Source organism: Akebia trifoliata, chromosome 14 (assembly GCF_017979445.1).
Source record: "Akebia trifoliata isolate Shusen 1 chromosome 14, ASM1797944v1, whole genome shotgun sequence".
Taxonomy (NCBI): domain Eukaryota; kingdom Viridiplantae; phylum Streptophyta; class Magnoliopsida; order Ranunculales; family Lardizabalaceae; genus Akebia; species Akebia trifoliata.
The window spans coordinates 34493256-34516339 of NC_141388.1; the positions used below are offsets into that span (position 1 = coordinate 34493256).

The 23084-nt window shown below is 33.2% G+C and overlaps 1 protein-coding gene across 2 annotated transcripts; it reads right to left on the minus strand.

Moving 5' to 3' along the window:
- Nucleotides 1-572: 572 nt before the first annotated feature.
- On the minus strand, nucleotides 573-7660 carry LOC147386928 (uncharacterized). 2 transcript variants are annotated; one of them, XM_086423771.1, is made up of 5 exons: nucleotides 7305-7660; nucleotides 4537-4649; nucleotides 3500-3871; nucleotides 1982-2627; nucleotides 573-1032 (listed from the first exon to the last, which is right to left on the minus strand). In XM_086423771.1, exons 1-5 carry the CDS (start codon nucleotides 7537-7539, stop codon nucleotides 968-970), a joined length of 1431 nt encoding a protein of 476 aa, XP_086279897.1. In that variant the 5' UTR covers nucleotides 7540-7660; the 3' UTR covers nucleotides 573-967. The 2 variants fall into 2 exon arrangements, with proteins under 2 accessions (XP_086279897.1, XP_086279896.1); XM_086423770.1 differs by having other exon boundaries at nucleotides 573-1041.
- Nucleotides 7661-23084: the final 15424 nt, after the last annotated feature.

Sequence of the window (23084 nt, forward strand, 5' to 3'; positions counted from 1 at the left end):
AATTTATATATATATAAATATATATATATATATATGATCAGGATCCATGTACACATATATCTACTCATATATCTAAAACAGTTTTTGTCCTCTGTGGGCTAAAAGTTTTAGATTGAGCTGATTTTTGGTGAGGATGATCCTTACGATAAGATCATCCTCACCAAAAATCAGATCAATCTGAAACTTTTAACCTCATCAAAAGTAGTTTACAAAAAATGGACGGTCCACAATTCTTCAACTCATAAATATGGGGTTAGAAGTTTTAAAATTAGCCGATTTTTGGAGAGGATGACCTCCTCATCATTGAGATCATCCTCACCAAAAATCAGCTCAATCCGAAACTTTTAGCTCACATAGGACAAAACAATTTGTAGATATATGTATACACGGATCCTGACCCATATATAATATATAAAGGGTTTGTTGCACCCTAACATGCTACTTCGGATTCGTATTACAAACTTACATTTACTGCATTCTCGATATCGAATTAAAAGTTGTCTATGCCCCTAAAAGCGCATAATGAGGATAACAAAGTTGAATTCCACCATAACAGCTAACGACAGAGACGATAAGTATAAGTGCCACAAAAGATGGCATGTAGAATAACCTAATGGGAATATAATCTGTTTGTTGTGGTAATGTTCAATTTTTCTTTCTTACTCATTTCTGAAGAAGACAGAGAAGTGGTACCCAGAAAAAGCATGGTGTACATGTAAACAAGGGCCTGCCACCTATGTGGCTTTGACCTAAAAACACATCTGTGCCCACTGAATTATAATTGATATTTACACGCACAAAACACAAACTATACCCACTCAATGTGAGGCGCATCTTTGGTGTCGCTTTTGCTTATGAAACTCATCCAGTCTCCTTTACACTTGAAACATCCAAACCAGATACCCCTTGTTAGATACCAAAGAGGCGATTTTTAAGTAGAAAAAATAACTCTTTTCTTTTCTTTCTGTCATAATAAATGTGTTATCAAAGGTAGAAGTAATGCAAGTGACCATTGAACAAGTTGAAGAGGACCTGCAGAAGCTGCAAATACAGAAAATTAGAAGGAATGTTCTTCACATATAAGGAACAGAAAGAAGGAAAAGAAAAAAAGCAAAGGCAGTGATTGTTTTTTAGAGAGCTTCTATTGCCACACCAACTTTTGTTAACACCACCCCCAAGACGTGCACTAATTTGGTGAGTTATATATGAAATGGGGTGGCATTAGCAAAAGTTGGTGTGGCAACAGAATCTCCCTTTTTATTTCAGCATTGTTTGGCATGATCAACACCACCTTGCAACCATCCCTTTCCATCTAGAACCAAAAAAAGAATTAAACAAAATAAAATAAAATAATAAAACTAGAAAAAAAAAAACCTAAAATCTAGAAAAATAAATTAACAAAACCGATAAAACCATGGGCTTCGTGTTAGAAATTAGGTCCCTTATCTGAAAAGACAACAAAACAAATGCACCAAGAGATGTTGAACTCGATGCACATAATATCTGGTCTTTTTAAGACCATGTTTATCCCTCTACTTAGTATGAACTCGAGTTTTCTCCCTACATCTGGTTGATCCAACGAATCAGACATCCAACTTTTACTTGTTACACACCAATTAAAAATAAAGAAAATAAGTGAATGGTAGAGAATAAGTAAAAGTTGGGTGCCAATAGAAGCTCTCGCTTTGTTTCTTTGTTTTTTTTTTGCTAGATTTCAATTTTTTGGGTTTAGTTGTAAATAACAACTAAAATTTTATGAGTGAGAGTAATGATGTTTTGTATGTAATGTTGAGATTATAATTTGAGCCAAACCTTTGTAATGTTTGAAGTGTGCCTTTTAATCTTGAATTAGGGTGTGATAACTAATTTAAGAAATTCGGGTGTACTAAGTAACAGTTGAGGTGCCAATATATGTATATATACATTAGCTTAAATTTAAAGTAAGCACCGAATTAAGATGACACAAAAAAAGAATACTCACATGACGATAATAATGGTAAAGCTGATTCTGTTGCATCAGGAGGGTCCACATCTGGTGTCTTGCTTGGAGGGTGAACATGTGCAAAAACCACTAATGGTAAAGGAGATGTAGGAAGCAAATACGAGGATGGAGCAGGTGGATGCACAGGAGGATGTGGTGGGACAGTGGAATGATGCGGAGACACCACTGGTGCAACAGTAGGGGCTGAATGAGATGGTCTCTTGACCTTTCCACTAAACCCAATTCGGCAACCCGATGGTGGTTTTGCTTGGAGGCTTTTCTCGGGTGCAGGTGCAGGGGCAAGAGGGAGATCATGGTGGTGGTGTTGGTGGCGATGGTGGCGGTGATGTCGGTGGGTTGGGTGAGGCAAAGGAGATGGACTAGGTGACCCATATGTGCCACTATTGCCACCACTATTGAGGGAGTGTTGAAGAACAGATGAGAGCCGTACTTGCTTGACTCTACCAAATACAGTGTTATTGAGGCCTAGGTTTCTTGCATGAGAACCTGTGATGGTTTGAGCCAATTGCTTCAACCTCGGCAGTGGGGGAGGACTATTTCCAATTGCCAGCAGGACAGATGCCTGAATAGTAGTGGGAGGATCTGCTGTTGACCCATATGAATTTGTCAAGATTACATACAAATTCTGCAATCACATAGAACCTCATCAATCAAATATTGTGACCTGAGATTATCAAATAAACAAAAATACATGACGTAGTGTACTTCCATCGTCTCTAATTGTATGGAAAAATGGAATTTTTGTAGTTGAAATTCACACTCCCAAAGAAAGAGGGGTGTTTTCCTGTTTCATGTGGCACTACACAGAAGCAGCCACAGCCCTACGATATTAAAAGCCATGGTAAAATGGGTCATTTCTTAGAGATATTTCTGCTCTTCAACCAATGTGGCCCTCAACGATTAAGAAATACAAGAACCAAATGAAGCATATGTGGTTTTCATCATGGTTTCAAAAACTCGGTTTGATGTCTCGTCTCATCCATGGGCAAGTTGTCTCAGAAAAAATTAATCATTTAACTCGGTTTAGAATGATTTATTCATATATTTATATGAAAACAATAATAAATTTTTTTATAAAATAAGGGCTTTTTATAGGCATAAAATAAGGTATATTAGAAGATTTTAATCAAAAAATTATGTTTTATTTTTATAATAATTATTTAAATACTAAAAGAAAATAATTATTTTAATCAAAATATACAAAATCCCAGTTGACCCGGTCAAGTTTTACTGACTCGATCAAGATTTTCAAAATAGTGTCCAAGTCATCTCAGTTATCTCGCGAGATGGTGTGAAGCCTGATACGGGTGAGTCATCTCAGTCTTGGACCGTCGAACGAGATTTAAAACCATGGGTTCCATACCACTAGAATAGCCTATCAAAGAACCAAATTTAAATCTATTCAAACTAGGGTACAGCATGTTGTGCTCTTGGAAAAAAATGCATGCATATGTAAGTAGAAATAAAATGGCAAGAAAATAAATAAAATGACCAAACCTCATATCGAGTTAGATACAACCCTGACTTCAGTTGATTCTTCAACTCATCGAAATTTTCTTGTATTTGATAAATAGAGAAGCTCAAAGTGAAGTTGAAAAGGATCTGCACTTTCTGCAGAAGAAATGCACTCTGCTGAGGGATCACTGTAATTCCTCCCTTGAACTTTAACACCTTAAAGGAGAAGGCCTCCCCAAACAAGGATGGGGTCAAGTGGAGAGATGATTCATTTACAACCAGGGATACAAACGCTGACCTGAGCAAACTTAGGCTAGCTGATGATATGTTTGAGTGTGTTGAGTTAGGCACAACCCCAAACACCACATTTGTTGAGTTTAATCCAGCTGAGGGTTTTAGAGATAAAATAACCACCTGGTTTAGTCAAAACATTAGATCAGAGTATAGAGCCATAGAGATAGTAGCAGTAACAAAAAAAATCCAGTTAAAAATATATTAAAAAAGTCTTGTTTAAAACACATTTTGTACCTTTGACGAGTAAAACAATAAAATAAAAATTAAAAAACTAGACTTTTTCAAAAAATGTGTATTTATGTTATAAACACGACTTTTACGTTTTAAACACGATTTTTTAAAATAAAAATAAACCATTTTTATAGGTCTGTGATTAATTTCTATGGCCTTGTGAGTTTTTGTTATTTGGTACATTGTTTAATGTAGGATTTGATGATAAAGTCTTGATGTTAAGTTTTTTTTTTTTTTTTTAAATCAATAGTTTGTTATTTTTCTCAATAGATACATTAATGTTTATACTTTTTTTAGCATCATAAAATGTATAATTATGTGTGAAAACATGTTATCATGCATATATATTCAATAATATTTATTTTTCTCAAAATATATTAAAAATTTAGAATAAATGACTCATTATAATTAGATTATGAATGCATTTTTTATCATTTTTAATATATTATTTTATTTTTTTATATTTAAGATTTTTTTCCTGTTTTTTTCCCCAAGCTTCCCTTCTTGTTTTAAACCTGTATCCCAACTTGGTGATTATGAGAGAGAGTGCGTACTGTGGAATTGGGAATGGATATTTCTTCATAGATATCGTACTCAAGCCGCCTAATATTCGCATCCAACATAGAGATTGACCTTTCCAATTTAAAGCTCGCTACTGCATCATGACCTGGAGAACCAACCTTTGTCAGTTTCTTTGAGTATCAAATGAACAATAGATTCACTAACAAAATACCAAAGGATGGTCGGGGGTCTGCCTAACCCCCCTTAACTGCCAAAAAGAAAAAAAAATAATAACAAAGGATGATTGATAGATTACATTTTCAAATTGTGTGCATGTGCCAAAAGACCATGACTGTAAAATATTGCAAGTGTAAACTAAATATCCATGATTTAAGTGGTGTATAACATATGAATTTGAGCTCAACACACCAACAGAAGGCAGAGAGGAGAAACCAAATCGATACCAAACACCCTATATATAATATCACCTCCATTTAAACCAATGCCCACTAATTGATATTAATAGTTTTGAATACCTTATGCTTCCCAAATAAGAGAGACATGTTAGATCATTGTTACAAGAACCTTCAAATCAACTTACGGCTGTTAGATACCATTACAATCACCATAAAACAACATACATCTTACTTCTATTTGCATAGTATGTTATGGTAGTTAGAAAATTCCGTCAGGATAATGTTGCCTCATTTCACAATAGACTGCACAAAAACAAATGAAAACAAAATATTTCTGCTTTGAGGTGCTTGCAGAAATAGACACTGAAGCCAAAATTAAATACCTTGCTTCGAATTAGTTATAATAGTGCCTTTAATCTCTTTCAATGTCAATCCTTTTACATAAGGAATTGCAAAGGCGTAACTTTAACTAATTCAATTTATTATCCACTAGTAACACTAACACATTTACTTATCAGAAAAGAAAATTATAATTATAATTCATCTAGCACCAAAGTGATATGCTTAGAGCCTTGAGCAATCTCCCACGAGAGCCCAACCAAGTCAATAATCTACGTGCTATTCAACTTGGTCTTGTCATCTTCTAGCTTAGAATATTGAAAGAGGATTGTCAAATCAGAAGTGACACCATTGCCAAAAAATGTCAGACACTCTACCTTTGTTATAGAAATATTGCTCGATCTGCCCTTGCAAATCTAGTACACACTTACACATCCATACATACTCCTCCATAAGCATAATAAAATTATCACATAAGGTATTCATACAGCCACCATTCACAAACCTACCGTGGAAACAAATAATGCAGGAGAAAACTCTCAATTGCTGAAAAGTTCCATTGGAATTCGGGAACACCCAAAAACTAGTGAAAACTGCCAAGACATTTCTTTCTATGTTCAATAAGAGAACTTATATTGCCACAGCAACCTTTTATTATAGCACACCAAGATTTCTTTTAATTCTTTGTTGATTTCATATGAATTGGTGTGCTCTTAGTAAAAGTTGGTGAAGCAGAAAAACCTCTTCAATAATTAAAATCCATTTTCAACTAACAACTGACGAGCACATATAGACCACGGTTCTTCTAAGATTAGAAATTTTTGAACATCAAATACTGTGTTTCCTGTTACAACAACAACAAAGCCTTATACCAATAATTTTGGTTATGACTAGAGCAAAGTCCTTTTTTTTTCAACAGGTAAAGCAGAACAAATATATTAATAATAAGAAAGAGAAAGGGAGGCCTAGATGTCATTTTTCTGAAACCATTTAAGTACTAGAAAAATGATTTAAGAAAAAAGAAAACTGTTGAAAAAACACCAGCCAAATAAATGGAACCAATTTCAGGAATTGAGATCAGTACAGAAGCAAATCAGTACAACCCATCATTGGTTGATTCACACAGATAAAATATGGGGTAATAATTCTTTAATCACTATTTTCTTAGTCCATAATTCCCAATTATTTTGGGTTCAGATAAACGAATTATCTTCTGCCATTCAATTCTATCTCAAGGCAACTCCCAATTCCAATCCAAACCTTGGGTCGAGACCAAAGATTATCAGAACTCCCCTCAACAATTTCCTCAAATTTACAGTTCAGATGAATTAGCAAAGAGAAACCATGAAATCTGCACAAACTACTTGAAGCTTGTAACTAAGTAACTAGATCATTTCACCTTTTAAAAAAATAATAACTATATTTTTTTTTTATCGATAAAAAATAATAACTATATCATTTCAACATTATCTGACTTCAGAAACATTTAACAAGCGTCCAACCTCTGGATGCAAAAGACATCAAATTTTGACCTTTTTACCCCTTTTTCTGATTAAAATCTCCAAAATGTATATCCATCTTATGTTCTCAATATGTACATCCAATAAATCAGGAAAATCGCCTAAAATTAGATAATGCACCAAAAAGTCCAAGCAACCCTCCCCAAAATAAACAACACAAGAACCAATTTAATTACATCTAAAGTCACCATTTAACACTCATTTCTTCTGTTAATGCAAATGTCATCTCAGCATACAAAAGTTTTGAAATTTTGACCTCTTTACCCAAGTTTTTTTCAGACTAAATCTCCAATTTTTATATCAATCTTATGCTCTCGAAATGCAGATAAAAATGCCCAATAAATTCACGAAATCTGCCTAAAATGAGAAAGTGTACCAAAAACCAAAATAAACACCACTATAAGATCCAATTAGTTCATCCTTAAAGCCATAAACCGTAAAATCAAATCAATACTACTGAAAAAACCAAAGATGTACCTATTTTGAAACAATGCCGCAATCTACAAACCCTAGAATCAACAAAAACGAATCAAAATCTAACCTCACCTCTAAATAACGAGTCTGGATCCAGATCTGATCGATTTCCAAACCGAAAAAACGGAGGTAACAAGAATATAGCAGATAAGAACACAGCACCACTGAAAATGAGAGAAAGTACACATCTGAATCGAACCAATTTGGAGATCCTTTCGCATCGATTACTGTCCACATTTCCATCAGAACTTGAGATCGATTCTTCGATCGTAGAAGAAAGAGATTGTTCTTCTTCGAATTTCCCCATTTATGGTTAGATTGAAAGATCACTTTAGTGTTCTCCAATCTCTGCTTTTTTGCCCTAAATTTACGGAAAACTTCTTCTCCATTTTTTTTTTTTTTTTTTTTTGGTTGTTGTTTGTCTGTAATGTGCAGACACGGAGTGTGAGAGAGTCTGTTTAGAGGTAGTGTTAAAGTGCGCACTACTGCGCACTATAGAAGTATATAACACGCCATTGGCTAAAGAAGAGAAATTTTACGGTGCTTTTCATCGAAATAATTAATTCGGTAGGACGCAACTCTACTTCTATGATCCTACTGCCAAGATACTGCCACGTGGAACTTTTATGGGCCCACTGATTATATGGAGTTATGCCCACCATAGGTTGGACCTACACATAAAAAAAATTATTCTTATTTATGATTTCTTGCCATATGGATTTGATCTAATTTTTTTCAATTTCTTATGACTTCGAAAATGATTAATCATTCTCATGTGTGGTGTATAACATGGTTTTAATAATGAGTCGTGCTGGAGTGACCTCATATCGCACATCTTAATGTGAAAATGGATATAAATCATAAATATTTATCACTCGTATCTCGAGGTAAAGTATTTATGATTTTCAAAACACTTTCGCATCAGGGTGTGCAATGTGAGGTCTAATCTTGAGGTCACTTCAGCATTATTATGTAATAATCACTTCTAAGCGAGATGAGTTGCTCAAGTCAACTTGGTATAATTTGTGAACGATACATAAAAGACGAGATTCTCTTCTTCTTCTCTTGATTTATAAATCAATAAAATAATTTTTAAATATATATATGATTCGGAGCCATTGTCACGATAAGGGAGAGCGATCGTCTTGTTTGAAGTCGAGATGAAAATCTAAGTGAAGAAAGGAACCAAGTAATCCAATTAAGTATGATAATAATAATGATGATATGCTTTGTCTAAAATAATGACATTTTTTTTTGTCCATTTTTCTTTTTTTTCCTCAATTTCGTTGGACCATCAATGTCCAACATCGCTGGATAAGAAAATTTCTCAAAACCTAATGGATTGTGTCTTGGATAGCAAATTTTAAGTTGGATGTCAAAGTCAAAACACCAACCCTATGTAACACGGAAGTTTCTCTCTCTTCACGGTTAATTCATTGCATACCGCCTTATCCCAAAAGTTTGAAGTCCAAAAACATGAATCATATTTCCTCATTCATTCACTTCTTGTAATCAATGAGACTAGAATCATGTTAAGAATTTAAATTCTTTTATGTTAATCTTAAATGACAAATTTATTTATAATATATAAAAAAAAAAAAATCTAATAAGTCAATGTAAAATAAAGCAAACCACTAATATGTATGGTTTCAAATCTCGATCGAACGTCTCATCTCGTTCATGGATGAGAGTGAGTTTTTTCAGACGATTCATCTCATCTCGGATGAAAAAAACTAGTAACTTGTTTTACAATTATTTATTAATATTTATTTATATGCAAATAATTATTTTTTTTTTTTACTTTTTTTAGTCATAAGATTTTTTTATTTAGATAATAAATTATATTGAAAAATAAAAATCTCGATTGCTTGGTCGAGTTTTACTGACTCAACAGAGATTTTCAAAAATATCGTCCAAGTCATGTGAGATTGTGCGAAGCCTAAGATGTGGTGCCCATTCATCTTAATTGTGAATGATATTTAAGACCCAACCAGCCCATTATCCCCTAGTCACATGAATAGTGCCTAATGCCTAATTATGTTCTTTCTAACTTTGTGAAAGAAATTTTTAAAAAACATGTAATGTTTTCACCACTAATGCTTATGGGTACCACAAGTAAGCCCAAAGCCATCGGCTCAAGATGAGCCAAATCTCCGTATTATGGCCCACAAAAGGCCACACTTGAAAAAAAAAAACCTATTTGGTTGAGACGAAAATGAGTAATCTCTTTAATTGAGCCTCTGAATCTCTTATGATCAAGCTCTTCATGGCCAATGGAGTCCATGAAAATGTCGACATTGAGTCTAGTTATGGTCCATTAGAGATCAATTAAATTTTAAAATATTTTTGGTTTCATATCCGTCAGGTTTCAGTCTTGCCTAAATTGATCATGCCCTAGAAGTGAATTTGAGTTGAGCAAAATGCCCATCGTCTTCTACACACTTGGGCATATTATTCATTTTCTCTCTCAAGCAACAATCTCTTCGTCTCAATCAAAGACAAGCAATCAGCAATCAGATTCGTCAATAAATCGGTAATAATCTCCAACAAATACAATCAAAATATTGATATTATGTAATCAATCCCACATTCATTAATCAAAGGACCATGCGACTGCCAAGGGGTGTTAAGAGTATTAGGTTATGTTGTATTGTATTTAGGATGTTTCAAGTAGCATTGCATCACTTAGTTTAGTTAGAATAAGATCATGGAGTGAGTTACGACGGTTATGTAAATACAAATACATAATTTCTATTGATAAGAGTTTATAACTGAGATCATATTTATCCGGTAATTTAAAATTATCCAAAACACATCTTATCTACCAAAGAGTCTTATCTATAAGTTGGGCTACATAAGATATTTCAAAGATTAAATCAATGGTTGATGTTATAGAATCAATGATTGGGCTGCGCAAAGTAATATTTGATTTCAATTTTTGGTACATTGAACCTTTTAACCTTTTACGGCAAATGTCTACTTTTTGGTAAGGACTTTATGATTGGTTTATCATCCTATAGGGAGGATGGTGCATCTCGTCAATACAAATCACATGGATTCTCTTGTCTTGATACAAATGCAATCCATTTTGAATTTAAACCTTATTGTATCACAAGTTATCCATCATTATTAAATGAGACATTTGACTCCAGATATTTTGCACGACTATTTGTTTTTTTTTCTTTGCTAAAATAGTAAAATCCAATTATCAAGAAGTAATGGGTTGCATGTGCAAACCACATTCATTACAAAAAATTTATATATATATAGTAAAAAAAAATTATAATTACTTTAGGAATTTTATATCATATTTTTGTATATATATATATATAATTTTAGAAAAAGAATAAATAACTAAATAATATAGTTTGATTGTGAAATTGTAATTTTTTATATGAAATACATCTTTTCTATTATAACGAGAGAAGGTGGAGTATAAATGGTTAGACATGAGAATTTGAGTGGTCATAAATGCTACCACTTTCCTACATAAATTTAATATAATCACAATCATTTTGGTAAAAAATCAAGAAAATTTTAACTTTCATGTTACTGAATTTTTTAAAATTATAAAAGTATTCAAGGGCAGAGCTAGTATTTTTCCCACATTGGGGCAACTAAGAGTAAAACTTTTTTGATGGGGCAAATTAAAAATGGAAAAGTTTTTGTGAGGACAATAGTGATGGGGCAAATTTCTTTATCCGTTGTTTTTATCTGTCGAATAGCTTATAAATCCTCAATAGACTTTCAAATTCTTGTGGGGGCAACTGCCTCCATTGTGAATCCGACCCTAGAAGTATTTTTCTATTTTTACTGTGTAATCTTCAAAACCACATTAATATATATTTTAAATTATAAATAAACCCTTTTGATACATGATAATTTTTTAAATATAAAAATAAGGGCATTTTTAATCTTTAAAAAAATCTATCCTAAACTTACCTTAATCTTGAATTTTCTTATTTTTAAATTCTTTTTTTTTTTTAAGTCTAATTGGAGATTTTTTTGAGTAAGAAAGGAAGACAGAGAATGTAAGTAGGAAAGGTTTTTGAGTGGGTATTTGGGTGGAAAAGAGAGCTTAGAGTGTGCATGCTCAAACTTAAAAGAGAGGTCTTGTAATACCCCAGATTTTTGTTCATGTATCTTGAGGAAATTCGTATAAAATTTTCTTAAGTTGGAATTTCATAAATTCTATTACACTATTAAATCCGCAATGAAAAATTAATTGAAATAAACTATAAGATCACAAAAATCGAAATTCGAGACATAGACTTACTAAAAATATGAGAACAATTATGTTAATGATCATTTCATTCTTAGGACTCTATAAATATCAACTTAAAGATAAATTTACAAAAAAAAATTTCTTAGTACGTACTCTCATCTTCTAAATAAAACCCTAGGGAAATCCTAACCTCCACAAAACCTTCCAATCAGATTTTTCTACATTTAAAAATTCATTATGTTTCGACAAAGGAGAGGATAACGACCACATCGTTGCAAGCTTTGAGGGAAATCAGAGAAACAAATCTTTCGATCACCATCCTATAGATAAGACTTTAACTCAACTAAGATTTTCACTTTTCGTCTTGAGTTTTAGCATTGATCTAAAGCAGGGAACCTCTAGACCTTCCTAATAATCATAGTTTTCAATGCATCGTAGCTTTTGATTTTAAAACCTTATATGTTTTATTTTAAATTAGGAAAATATTGATCTCTTACAAAATCATGTTTAAAATTATTTGTTTAATGTATTTTCTAGTTGAATCGATTTCGAAAAATTATTTTTGAAGAGTTTTGATAGATTTGAGAAAAAATTAATGAAGGGATACTAATCCCTTCCATTCGGTCGACCCAAGGAAGCTCGATTGACCCACCTTCTACTATAGTTGATCGACATTTAATCCCCCAAAGAACTTGAGTGTAAGCAACTCTAGGGTTTGATCGACCGACCTTTTACCTCTGTTGACCGACCTATTGTCCCAACAACTCTCAGGTTTGGCCAATCGAACTACCTCGGTCGCTCGACTAAAAAGTTCTAGTTCAATTTGTTTTCAGCACTATTTTTCATTTCTTTAAGATATTTGATGAAAATAAAGGATTACCCCCCAATTGGAAATAATAGGAATGGTTTAAAAATTCAAATATCAACAAATCAAAATCTAATTTTTGGATTTAAGGACAAAATGTAATTTTTGACGTTTTTATCATATTTTCGACTCCTGACTTATTGGACTTTTCGTTCAAACTAAGCTTTAAAAATTACATGATGTTAAATCTCCTATTTAAAACTTTCATCTTCAAAAACTCGATTTCAATTTGAAAAATTTTGAAAATTTATTTTTTCAATACTTAGTCAAATTTTCACTAACTTTTAACAACTTTAACCAATTGTCGATGGTTGTGCTCGAAATTACCTACGTAAACCATATTTAACCATTTTTTATCATTATCTTCAAATTCTTTTAGAAAAGGAGTGTTGATATTTGAATTTATTAAAATTCTACTTTTATTTCTTCAAAGAATATACCAATAATCGATTGAGTTGATAAAGAAAATGATTTAAAGGTTGAGATTTGGAAGAATCGCATTATAGATGCAACGTCCTTGATTTTATTTAAATGAGAATATGAACTCTCATTGTTTACGTGTGGTGACGAGTAGATATCCGGGAGTTAATTTACTTTCTGTTATCATGAGGTGATGGTTGCATGTTTATTTACGATTATGTTATCGCGAGACAATGAGTACTGTTTTACTTTTACGGGTTAGGTCATTGCATGGTAGAAAATCGGATGTCCATTCCACATATTTGTATGTTTTATTTTTTATTTATTTTCAAAAATAAAAAAGTATATATACATAGCTATTTTTGGATTTGTTAAAGAGATTGTAAAAACTTGAAAGGATAGTCTATCATATCATATCTAGAGTAACATACTATTCTAGGATGAATACGTACAATGATAAACTCCTATGTAGTACGAAATGCATAAGAGATTAAAATTACAATTGAGATCTGGGAATTTCCTCACTCTCTTTTCTGGTGAACTATGTGATATAATGATAGTTTGTGAAAGATATAGAGAAGTCTTAGATAATCATATGTTTGTCTAATAGGCTTAAATGAAGATGATTAGTCAATGATCATTAATTAATCAAGAGTAGTCAAACGTATTAATACTTCATGAAATAACCTGTACCTTATGATCATAGTCAACGGCCAGCCTGAGCCGGATAAATGTCACTCTAATGTAATATGTGCAATGATTGACCACAAAATCAAAAACTAATGATGGGGTTCCACGTTGATGAAGTTTGGAACATATTCAGATCCTGATTGAGAGGTATCCAATCATGATTCTCAACTTTCTTAATGGACATACTACCACTACTTGTATTTATTCTTACTATATTTCAATATAATTTTATTTGCTTTACTTCTCTTTAATTGAAAAACTTGTATATGTTTTCAAACATACAATAATATTTTTTCCCATTTTAGAAGACTGTTAGTTTGGGATAGTATTTTCTTACTAGGTAACTATTCTGTTACTCACCCTATCAATTTCAGTTACAGATCATTTTCCTATTGATGAGCAATTAGAGGAAACTATAGAGAAATACCAACTTGTAGGCCACATTGATGATCAGAGTCCACTTTCGGACGAGAAGTGGAATTACTTTTATCAATTATATTATTAGTTAGATGTCAATATCTTATGACATTATTTCTAGGAGTATACATTTATTTTATTTTAAAACTTAATCTCATCCTTAAGAGAGAGAGAGAGAGATTTTCATCTTTGAAAAAAACATATTTTTAATCTCAAAGAACCTTAATCGTTTATTATTATTAAAGAAGAAATCATTATTTATAGAATCAAGTGAATCAACTTAGTCAAATCATATACTTATCGTAAACAAAAAGTAAGTTCATATTTTCATTTCTCTATCAATTAAAATAAGTTATTTATGATAGAATGTGAGAGTTTCATATTTGAAATTATGATATTTTGAGAGTATGAATGTGATAATGCTATGTGAAAATGTGATCTTTGATTCTTTTGTAATTTTTTCAAACAACATTGACAAATAGGAAGATGTGAAAAAATATTTTTGAGAGTATGAATGAATAATTTTCATGTGTAAAGTTATGTGATTGGTGAAAATAGTTTTGGAGAATGAATAAGAAGATGCCATGTGGCATCAGCAATAGTAGTTGGTGTGGCAATAACATCTATCAGCAATAGTTGGTGTGGCAATAGCATATCTCTCTCTATTATAAATACAGCAGCTATCTTGTGGTAAAATAAGTTAGATAGAAATCTGTAAAATTAGAGAGAGAGGGCTAGGAGAGATTCCAAAGGAAGAGGTTGATCTTCTCTTTGATTAAAAATCGAACTTTCTTCTTGAGACGAACTTGCGGGTTGTGCAAGTCGTTGGTTTCTTCATATAGTGGATTCTCCCTTCACCCCCGTGGACATAGGCACATCGTCGAACCACGTAAATATTGTATGAGCATCTCTTTATTTACCATTTACGTTCGTAGTTAGTTTTACTTTACTTTGATTGCTAGGAGTGTTGGTCATTACTTGTTGGTGTGTTTTGGAACTTGGTATAAGTTCCAATTTTGAAACTTGGTAGAAGTTTCGATAAAGGGTTTCTTTCTAGGTGGTTTGCTTCCGTAGCTTCCCTCCTAACAATTGGTATCAAAGCCCTTATTCAAATCAGGGTGGTTAAGCTCCGATTTGAGGTATTTGCTTGGGTATTGTGTAGTGTACACAAGGTATTTGTTGATATTCCTGAGAGAAGCTGGTGTTGTTAAACAAGCGGATAATGACGTCTACTAGCGGAACCGTCAAAGTGGGAAAGTATGAGATATAAAAGTTCAATGGAAAGAATGATTTTTCCTATTGGAGGATGCAAATGAAAATTTTGCTAATCTCACAGAAATTGCATAAGGCGTTAGCAGGAAAAGAAAAGAAGCACAAAGACATGTCTGATGAGGATTGGGAAGAGTTAGATTTCGAAGCACAAGCGTTGATAATTCTATGCCTTGAAAGGGATGTAGCTTTCTTGGTAGATGGAGAGGTAACGGCTGCGGGTGTGTGGTCAAAGTTAGAAAACAACTTCATGACGAAGACTCTAACAAATCGAATCTATTTGAAGTCCAGATTGTATACTTGCAAGATGAAGGAAGATATACCAATCCAGGAATACATTAACAAGTTTGATAGGATCATATCAGATTTGAAGGATATTGATGTGAAGGTAGAAGATGAGGATCAAGCACTTTTGTTGCTTCTTTCGTTGCCAAAGTCATATGAGAACCTTGTACAAACATTGATGCTTGTGGGTGAAAATTTAACGATGAATGAGACTAGAACATCACTTCTAGTGGATGATCTTCAAAAGATTGCAACTAGTGGCATGGCTACTAGTGGTAATAAGGAGCAAGCACAGGGGCTGTTTGTAAGAGGGAAGAAGAAATGAGCGAGGAAAAGGCAATGGAGGAAAGTCTAGATCGAGTTCTAGACCTCTTGCGGAAAGACCGTGTTTCAAATGCGGTGAGCTTGGGCATTTGAAGGCAAATTACCCTAACAAAAGAGTAGGCGGGAAGAAGAACAACAAAAGCAAGTTTAATGGGAAGCAACAAGGCAAGCAAGAGGTTAGCTATGCCTTGGAAGAAGGGGGCAGCGATAAATGCTACTCCGTCACGAGTGATGAAGAAATCTCCGGTAAGTGGATTTTTGATTCGAGTTGCTCTTACCATATGTGTCCAAATAGGAAGTGGTTTACTACCTACAAAGACATTGATGGTGGAACCGTATTGATGGGTAATAACCATGCTTGTAAAACGATGGGGCTTGGTTCAATTAAAATCAAGATGCATGATGGAGTGGTCAGAACCTTGATGGATGTGACATATGTTCCTGACTTGCAGAAAAACCTTATTTTTGTTGGTGCTTTGGACTCTGGTGGTTGCAAGATAGTTACGAAAAATGGAGTGAAAAAGGTTGTTCATGGTTCCTTGGTAGTGATGAAGGGTATTCGTCATGGTAATCTCTATGCTCTTTTGGGTACTATAGTTACAGGAAATATAGCAGTTGGAATAGCTGGAAGTGGTGGAGACCCAACTGAATGCACTAGGTTATGGCACAAGCGGCTTGAGCATATGTCAGAAAATGGTCTAAATCTGCTCGGTAAGGAAGGTTTGCTGAAGAACATGAAAAAGCCTTGTATGGATTTTTGCGAGCATTGTGTGTATGGAAAGACACACCGGGTTTAGTTCTCTTCAAGCAAACACAGAAGCAGAGGTATATTAGACTATATGCATACAGATGTTTGGGGTCCCGCTACGGTAACTTCCAAAAGTGGTTCTAGGTATTTTGTCTCATTCGTGGATGATTATTCTAGGTATGCTTGGATTTATTTCTTTAAGCATAAGAATGAGGTATTCGAGACATTCAAGAAGTGGAAAGCAATGGTTGAGAACGAACGAGCAGAAAATTAAAGACATTACGATCTAATAACGGTACAGAGTATACAGAGGGTGCCTTCAAGGAGTTCTGTGATCAGGAAGGTATTGCTCGACACTGGATAGTCAAAAAAACACCACAGCAGAATGGAGTCGCAGAGAGACTGAATCGAACATTGCGGGAGAGAGCAATGTGTATGCGTTCGTATGCTAGTTTGGGCAAAGAATAGTGGGCAGAGTCGGTTGCTACAACTTGCTACATAGTGAACCAGTCTCCACATTCGAAGTTAGATGGAGATGGTACCTTACAAGGTGTGGTCAGGAGAGCATGCAGATTGTGAAAGACTTAGAATTTTCGGTTGCACAGCTTATTACCATGTCAACGAGGGAAAGCTTGCCGCTAGAGCCAAGAAGTCAATATTTTTGGGGTATGCAACAGGAGTAAAAGGCTATCGCCTTCGGTGTGTAGAGGATTCTAAGTTCATAATCAGCAGAAATGTTACTTTTGATGAGAGCTACATGGTAGCTTTGTCAAAAGCTATGGTGCCCGATTATGAAGGTGTTGAGACTTCAAAGTCTCAAGTGGTTGATATAGATCCTAAAGACCAATCAGGTTCTAGTCATGTTCAAGAGGAGCATCATAGAGACACTCAAGATGAGAGTGATGATGAGCTTGAATATAAAGAGGTTCAGCAAGAGAATGTACAAGCGCTTCAACAACAACAGCTTGAAGAGTCTTTGGCTTCCACTAGGCCGAAGCGAACATACAAGCAAGTTCAAAAGCTGGGTTCATATCAGCCTCTGAGGCATTATGGGCAGGTAAACTTGGTTGAGTACGCACTCTCGGTGGAGGATGATGAGCCGGTCACCTTCAAAGAAGTTATTCGGGATAGAGATAGTGAGTGTTGGTTAGCTGCGATGGAAGAAGAGATGGAATCTCTCTGGAAGAACCAAACATGGGAGGTAGTCCCATTGCCCGTGGGAAAGAAAGCTATTGGTTGTAAGTGGGTGTACAAAAGGAAAGAAGATCCTTCCAATCTCGGCGGTACAAGGTACAAGGCTAGAAGGCTAGACTAGTGACTAAGGGGTTTGTCCAAAGAGAGGGTGTTGATTACAATGAGATTTTTTCTCCTGTGGTGAAGTATACTTCTATTCAGGTGCTATTGAGTATTGTTACTCATGGTGATCTTGAGTTGGAACAACTCGATGTCAAAACAGCCTTCTTGCACAGAGACTTGGATGAGGAAATTTATATGCATCAACCTGAGGGCTACAAGGTTGAGGGTAAGGAACGTCAGGTATGTCGCTTGAGGAAATCACTTTATGGATTGAAGCAATCTTCTCGGCAGTGGTACAAGCGATTTGATTCCTTCATGCTAAAGCATGGGTTCTTCAGAAGTGATTATAACTGTTGTGTCTATATTCGGAAGCTTCGTGGAGGTGATTATATCTATCTTCTTTTGTATATGGATGACATGCTTATTGCTTCGTTGAGCAAGGTGGAGATAGATAAGCTGAAATCTCAACTTGGTAAAGAGTTTGAGATGAAGGACATGGACGCTACTAAGAAAATACTGGGTATGGAGATCAGAAGAGAGAGGTCAAACCAGCGATTGTTCTTAAATTAGAAAGGCTACATTGAGCGGGTCATCGCAAGGTGCTAAGTCAATGGTGACTCCATTGGCTCCACATTTTAAGCTCTCTAGTAAACAATCTCCCATTACAGTGGAAGAGAAGGCACACATGGAACGTGTACCTTATGCTAGTGCAGTTGGCAGTTTGATGTATGCTATGATTTGTACACGTCCAGATATTTCACAAGCGGTCAGTGTGGTCAGTAGGTTCATGGCAAACCCGGGGAAGACACTTTGGGAAGTAGTGAAATGGGTCCTGAGGTACTTGAAGGGTACCGCTGATACGGGTTTGTGTTTTGGTGGAGATACATGTCAGATGAGTAGGTTTGTTGACTCAGATTATGCAGGTGATCTAGACAGACAACGGTCTACTACTGGTTATGTGTTTGGTATACACGGTGCTCCAGTTAGTTGGCGATCGATGTTACAGGCTACAGTGGCACTTTCTACTACAGAGGCCGAATACATGGTCATGGCAGAGAAGGAAGCATTGTGGCTGTGGGGTATTCTAGATGATTTGGGGATTAAGCATGATTGTGTGAACTTGTGGTGTGATAGTCAGAGTGCGATTCACTTGGCTAAGAATCAAGTTCATCATGCTCGTACCAAGCATATCGACGTCAGGTATCATTTTGTACGGGATTTCATAGAGGAAGGTGATGTTTCTCTCATGAAGGTGTATACAAATAAGAATCTCGCAGACATGTTATCCAAGGTGGTGACAGGTAGCAAGTTCCAGCACTGTTTGGACTTGCTTCATATTAGCCCGTGTTGAGTTGCCCAAGAGGACATGGCCCTTCGGGGCGGAGTTGGGGTGAGGTGGAGTCTTTATGAAGAGATGGAAAGAACTACGATGGCTTGATCCCGATTAGAGGGTACGTAAGCAGCCATGGTTAGAATGGTGCAGCCGGGTTGGTGTTATGCTTGCAGCTTCTTCTTGTGTTCGTCCAAAATTTGAGGTGTTTTCAAATTATGTACGAGGTGGAGAATTGTGGCATCAGCAATAGTAGTTGGTGTAGCAATAACATCTATCAGCAATAATTGGTGTGGCAATAACATATCTCTCTCTATTATAAATACAGCAGCTATCTTGTGGTAGAATAAGTTAAATAGAAATCTGTAAAATTAGAGAGAGGGCTAGGAGAGATTACAAAGGAAGAGGTTGATCTTCTCTTTGATTAAAAATTGAGCTTTCTTCTTGAGACGAACTTGCTGGTTGTGCAAGTCATTGGTTTCTTCATATAGTGGATTCTCCCTTCACCCCCATGGATGTAGGCACATCGCCGAACCACGTAAATATTGTGTGAGCATCTCTTTATATACCATTTACATTCGTAGTTAGTTTTACTTTACTTTGATTGCTAGGAGTGTTGGTCATTACTTGTTGGTGTGTTTTGGAACTTGATATAAGTTCCAATTTTGAAACTTGGTAAAAGTTTCGATAAAGGGTTTCTCTCTAGGTGGTTTGCTTCCACAGCTTCCCTCCTAACATGCCATGTGGCATGGCTTTTGAGAGGATTAGTGGTAGATCCAAATATTCTCTTTTGAAAAAGTTAAAACCTATAGGCCAAATTGGTTAGGTTTGGTTTGTTTGAGACAAAATGGGCCAAATGTTTTTTTATGAACTTTGTAAGGTCTTTAAGGTGAAATGTGCATTTCTCGAAGTTTTTCTTTGAACGAACTTTTGCGATTTGAATTATCTACAACATTTATTTCATCTTTTTAAAAGATGTGGGTTCCACTCTTAGGTTTACTAAGTAAAAACAAACTAGAAAAGTAAAGGAGTTTTTGTAAGGGTATTTTAGTTAACATCCCTTATGAAATGGATGATATTAGTGTTAACTCTTGTGAAATGCAAAATGAGGTCTACTTCTTTTGACTTTCATTGAATCGGTCAAACCGTTAACAATAATGATTGTCTCTTAACAAAGAAAGTAAAATGTCAAAAATACCCTTTTATGTTAAAATTACAAAAATGTCCTTTGATTAAAATAACTCAATTGTGTTCAATCTAATCATTTTAAATATAATAATCTTGAGAACTATAATCGTTCTTAACCATATTTCTCATCGATCTAAACTTAAATTTTTTTCGTTTTGAATTAAATCTCATCATTTTCAACCCGTTTTCATTATTTTCAACCCAATTTCATAATTTTAAACATAATCTCATCATATTCATCACAATCACATCATCCCAACCCAAAGATAATCTCTAACCCAAGTGCTTAGAATCTCCACATGTAAAACACTGGAAAAAAAAATTGAAAGAAAAATATGAAACAATGAAAAAAAAATGAAATTAGTAACACCCCCTCCTATGAATAATAATATTAGTTCTACGTTCTTCCTCATGCAGTAAATAACACAAACAAATTTTTTGCTTGATTTTTACAAAAATTTAAGTATTAAGATCAAAATTGTTAAAAGAACTCGCATGAGAATTCAAACATCTACCCATTATATGAAATAAGGGATCTTTAACTCGATTAATCTTAATCTAACCCAAAATCGCAATCAGATTCACAAACATTAATAATAGAATTTCTAAGCAATATATCTAAGGAATACAATCCTTACACTTTAGAAAATAATATGATAATAAGAAATACAAGCCCTAATTAGAATAAGTAAGATAATGGTAAAACCTTAACTTTATATTCTTAAATGATATAAAGTTAGGCCTTTCTTTTATCCAACGATTTAAAATATGTCAATTAAACAATTTAGATTACATTGAATTTTTTATTCTTATAATTAAAACAATGGTTTTTTGGTCAGGACCAGCTCAATACAAGTTGAGACCTAAGGTAAAAACTCTAAATGAGATATTTTTTATATTAAATATATTAATATAAATAATATTAATTTATTAACTATCCATATAATGAAAACAATGGGATTTCTTAGTTTTATTTTGATAAAATTATCTTTTATTTCCTTACGATATTAAGAGATCTCACTGAAAGTTGTTCATGACCTAATGTCTTACAAAATCTTAATTAAAGTATGATTTTCAATAGCGCTACCATAAACATAAATGTTGGGAGTGTCTAAAAATTTTAATTACCTAATTATCCAAACCCACAAATCTAATTAATCAATTTCGTCTAATATATATATCCCCAATAAATAATTAATATGCTTATCTTAATATCTATATTTAATAAAATGGACAAAACGAAATTATGTAATTCCTAATACTCCTTGAAATTTAGAAAGAATAGATTATTTAATATAAGATAAATATTCAAAAACAAAAATTGAAAAATGCTACAAACAAAAATAAATATTCTTATGAAACAAAAAAAAAAAAAAAATTAAAAATCATATTGGCAGAAATGAGAAATGTAATACCCTGGATCTAAAAACCCATGAAATTATTTTATAAATAGTACTCTTGAAAATCTCTTTAACTGAGATATATCATAATCAATATTTTTTGTTTTAACATAATCATAGTTTCATAATACACATTTCGATAATTTATCATGTTAAATAATTAGTTGTGTAAGTTTAAAGTCAACTTAATTATGAAACACAATATTGATTAATGTCATATTTTCATTCATTGTTAAAATTTTAAAAAAGTTTATAAGATAAAAAGTGGCTATTATTATACAATTTTAACTTTTTATAATTGAGTCATTAATTAAAATGTATGGATCCAATTAAATAAATCTAATAGATAAATTAGTACCTCCAATCATAGAAGTCAATGTGATGTGGATAGTATTTGTTAAAATAAGGATAAACGAGTCATTATGAAAATGATTAGTTCACAGTGATGTTATAATGTAATTTATAATGCACAGGAAATATTTTTTATTTAATTTAAATTAAGGACTTTTATGAAAAATTGGTGTTATCTTAGGTTTTAAAAGAAATATTCAAAAGTCCTCCTCAATCAAGTCAAAATTGCTGAAATTACTTTTTGGAATATATTAAGTCACATTTTGGTATCATTCAAACTCTAAATAAAATATAAATAAAATTTATAGAAAACTTATATATTGTAGTAGTCCTTAATAATTGTTTTGTTTCCTTTTTAATTTAATAGTAATATAGAAAAATAAAAAATAAGTGTAATTTTAATTTCAACCCTTATTTCATTTAAAGATTATGATAATATGAGAATTGATTAAAAAATTATTTTAAAATTTAAAATCATTTCTTAAATAGAGTTGGTTCAAGTGGGAATTTTTTTTAAATTCAAATTAATATTTTTATATTCATGTTGAAGTAATGAAAGAATTTTAAGATAATTAAAAATTATCCTAATTTGTGAGTAACGTAAATTGGTAGGAGAATTAATATTTATGATAAATAAATGAGATAATATCTTGTGACATTATTCCTGAAATTTTTAAGAGCACACCTTTATTTTATTTTAAAACTTAATCTCATCCTTAGGAGAGAGAGAGAGAAAGAGATTTTCATTTAAAAAAAATATATTTTTAATCTCAATAAAACCTTAATCGTTTGCTATTATTAAAGAAGAAAGTATTATTTGTAGAATCAAGTGAATAAACGTAGTCAAATCATATACTCATCGTAAACGAAAAATAGGTTCATCTTTTCATTTCTCTATCAATTAAAATAAGTTATTTATGATATAATGTGAGAGTTCCATGTTTGAAATTATGATATAGTTAAATTTATTACGGAATTCTATGTTTGGAATACGATAATAATGGTGACAATACTTTATGATATTTTTTAAATTATTATTGTCAT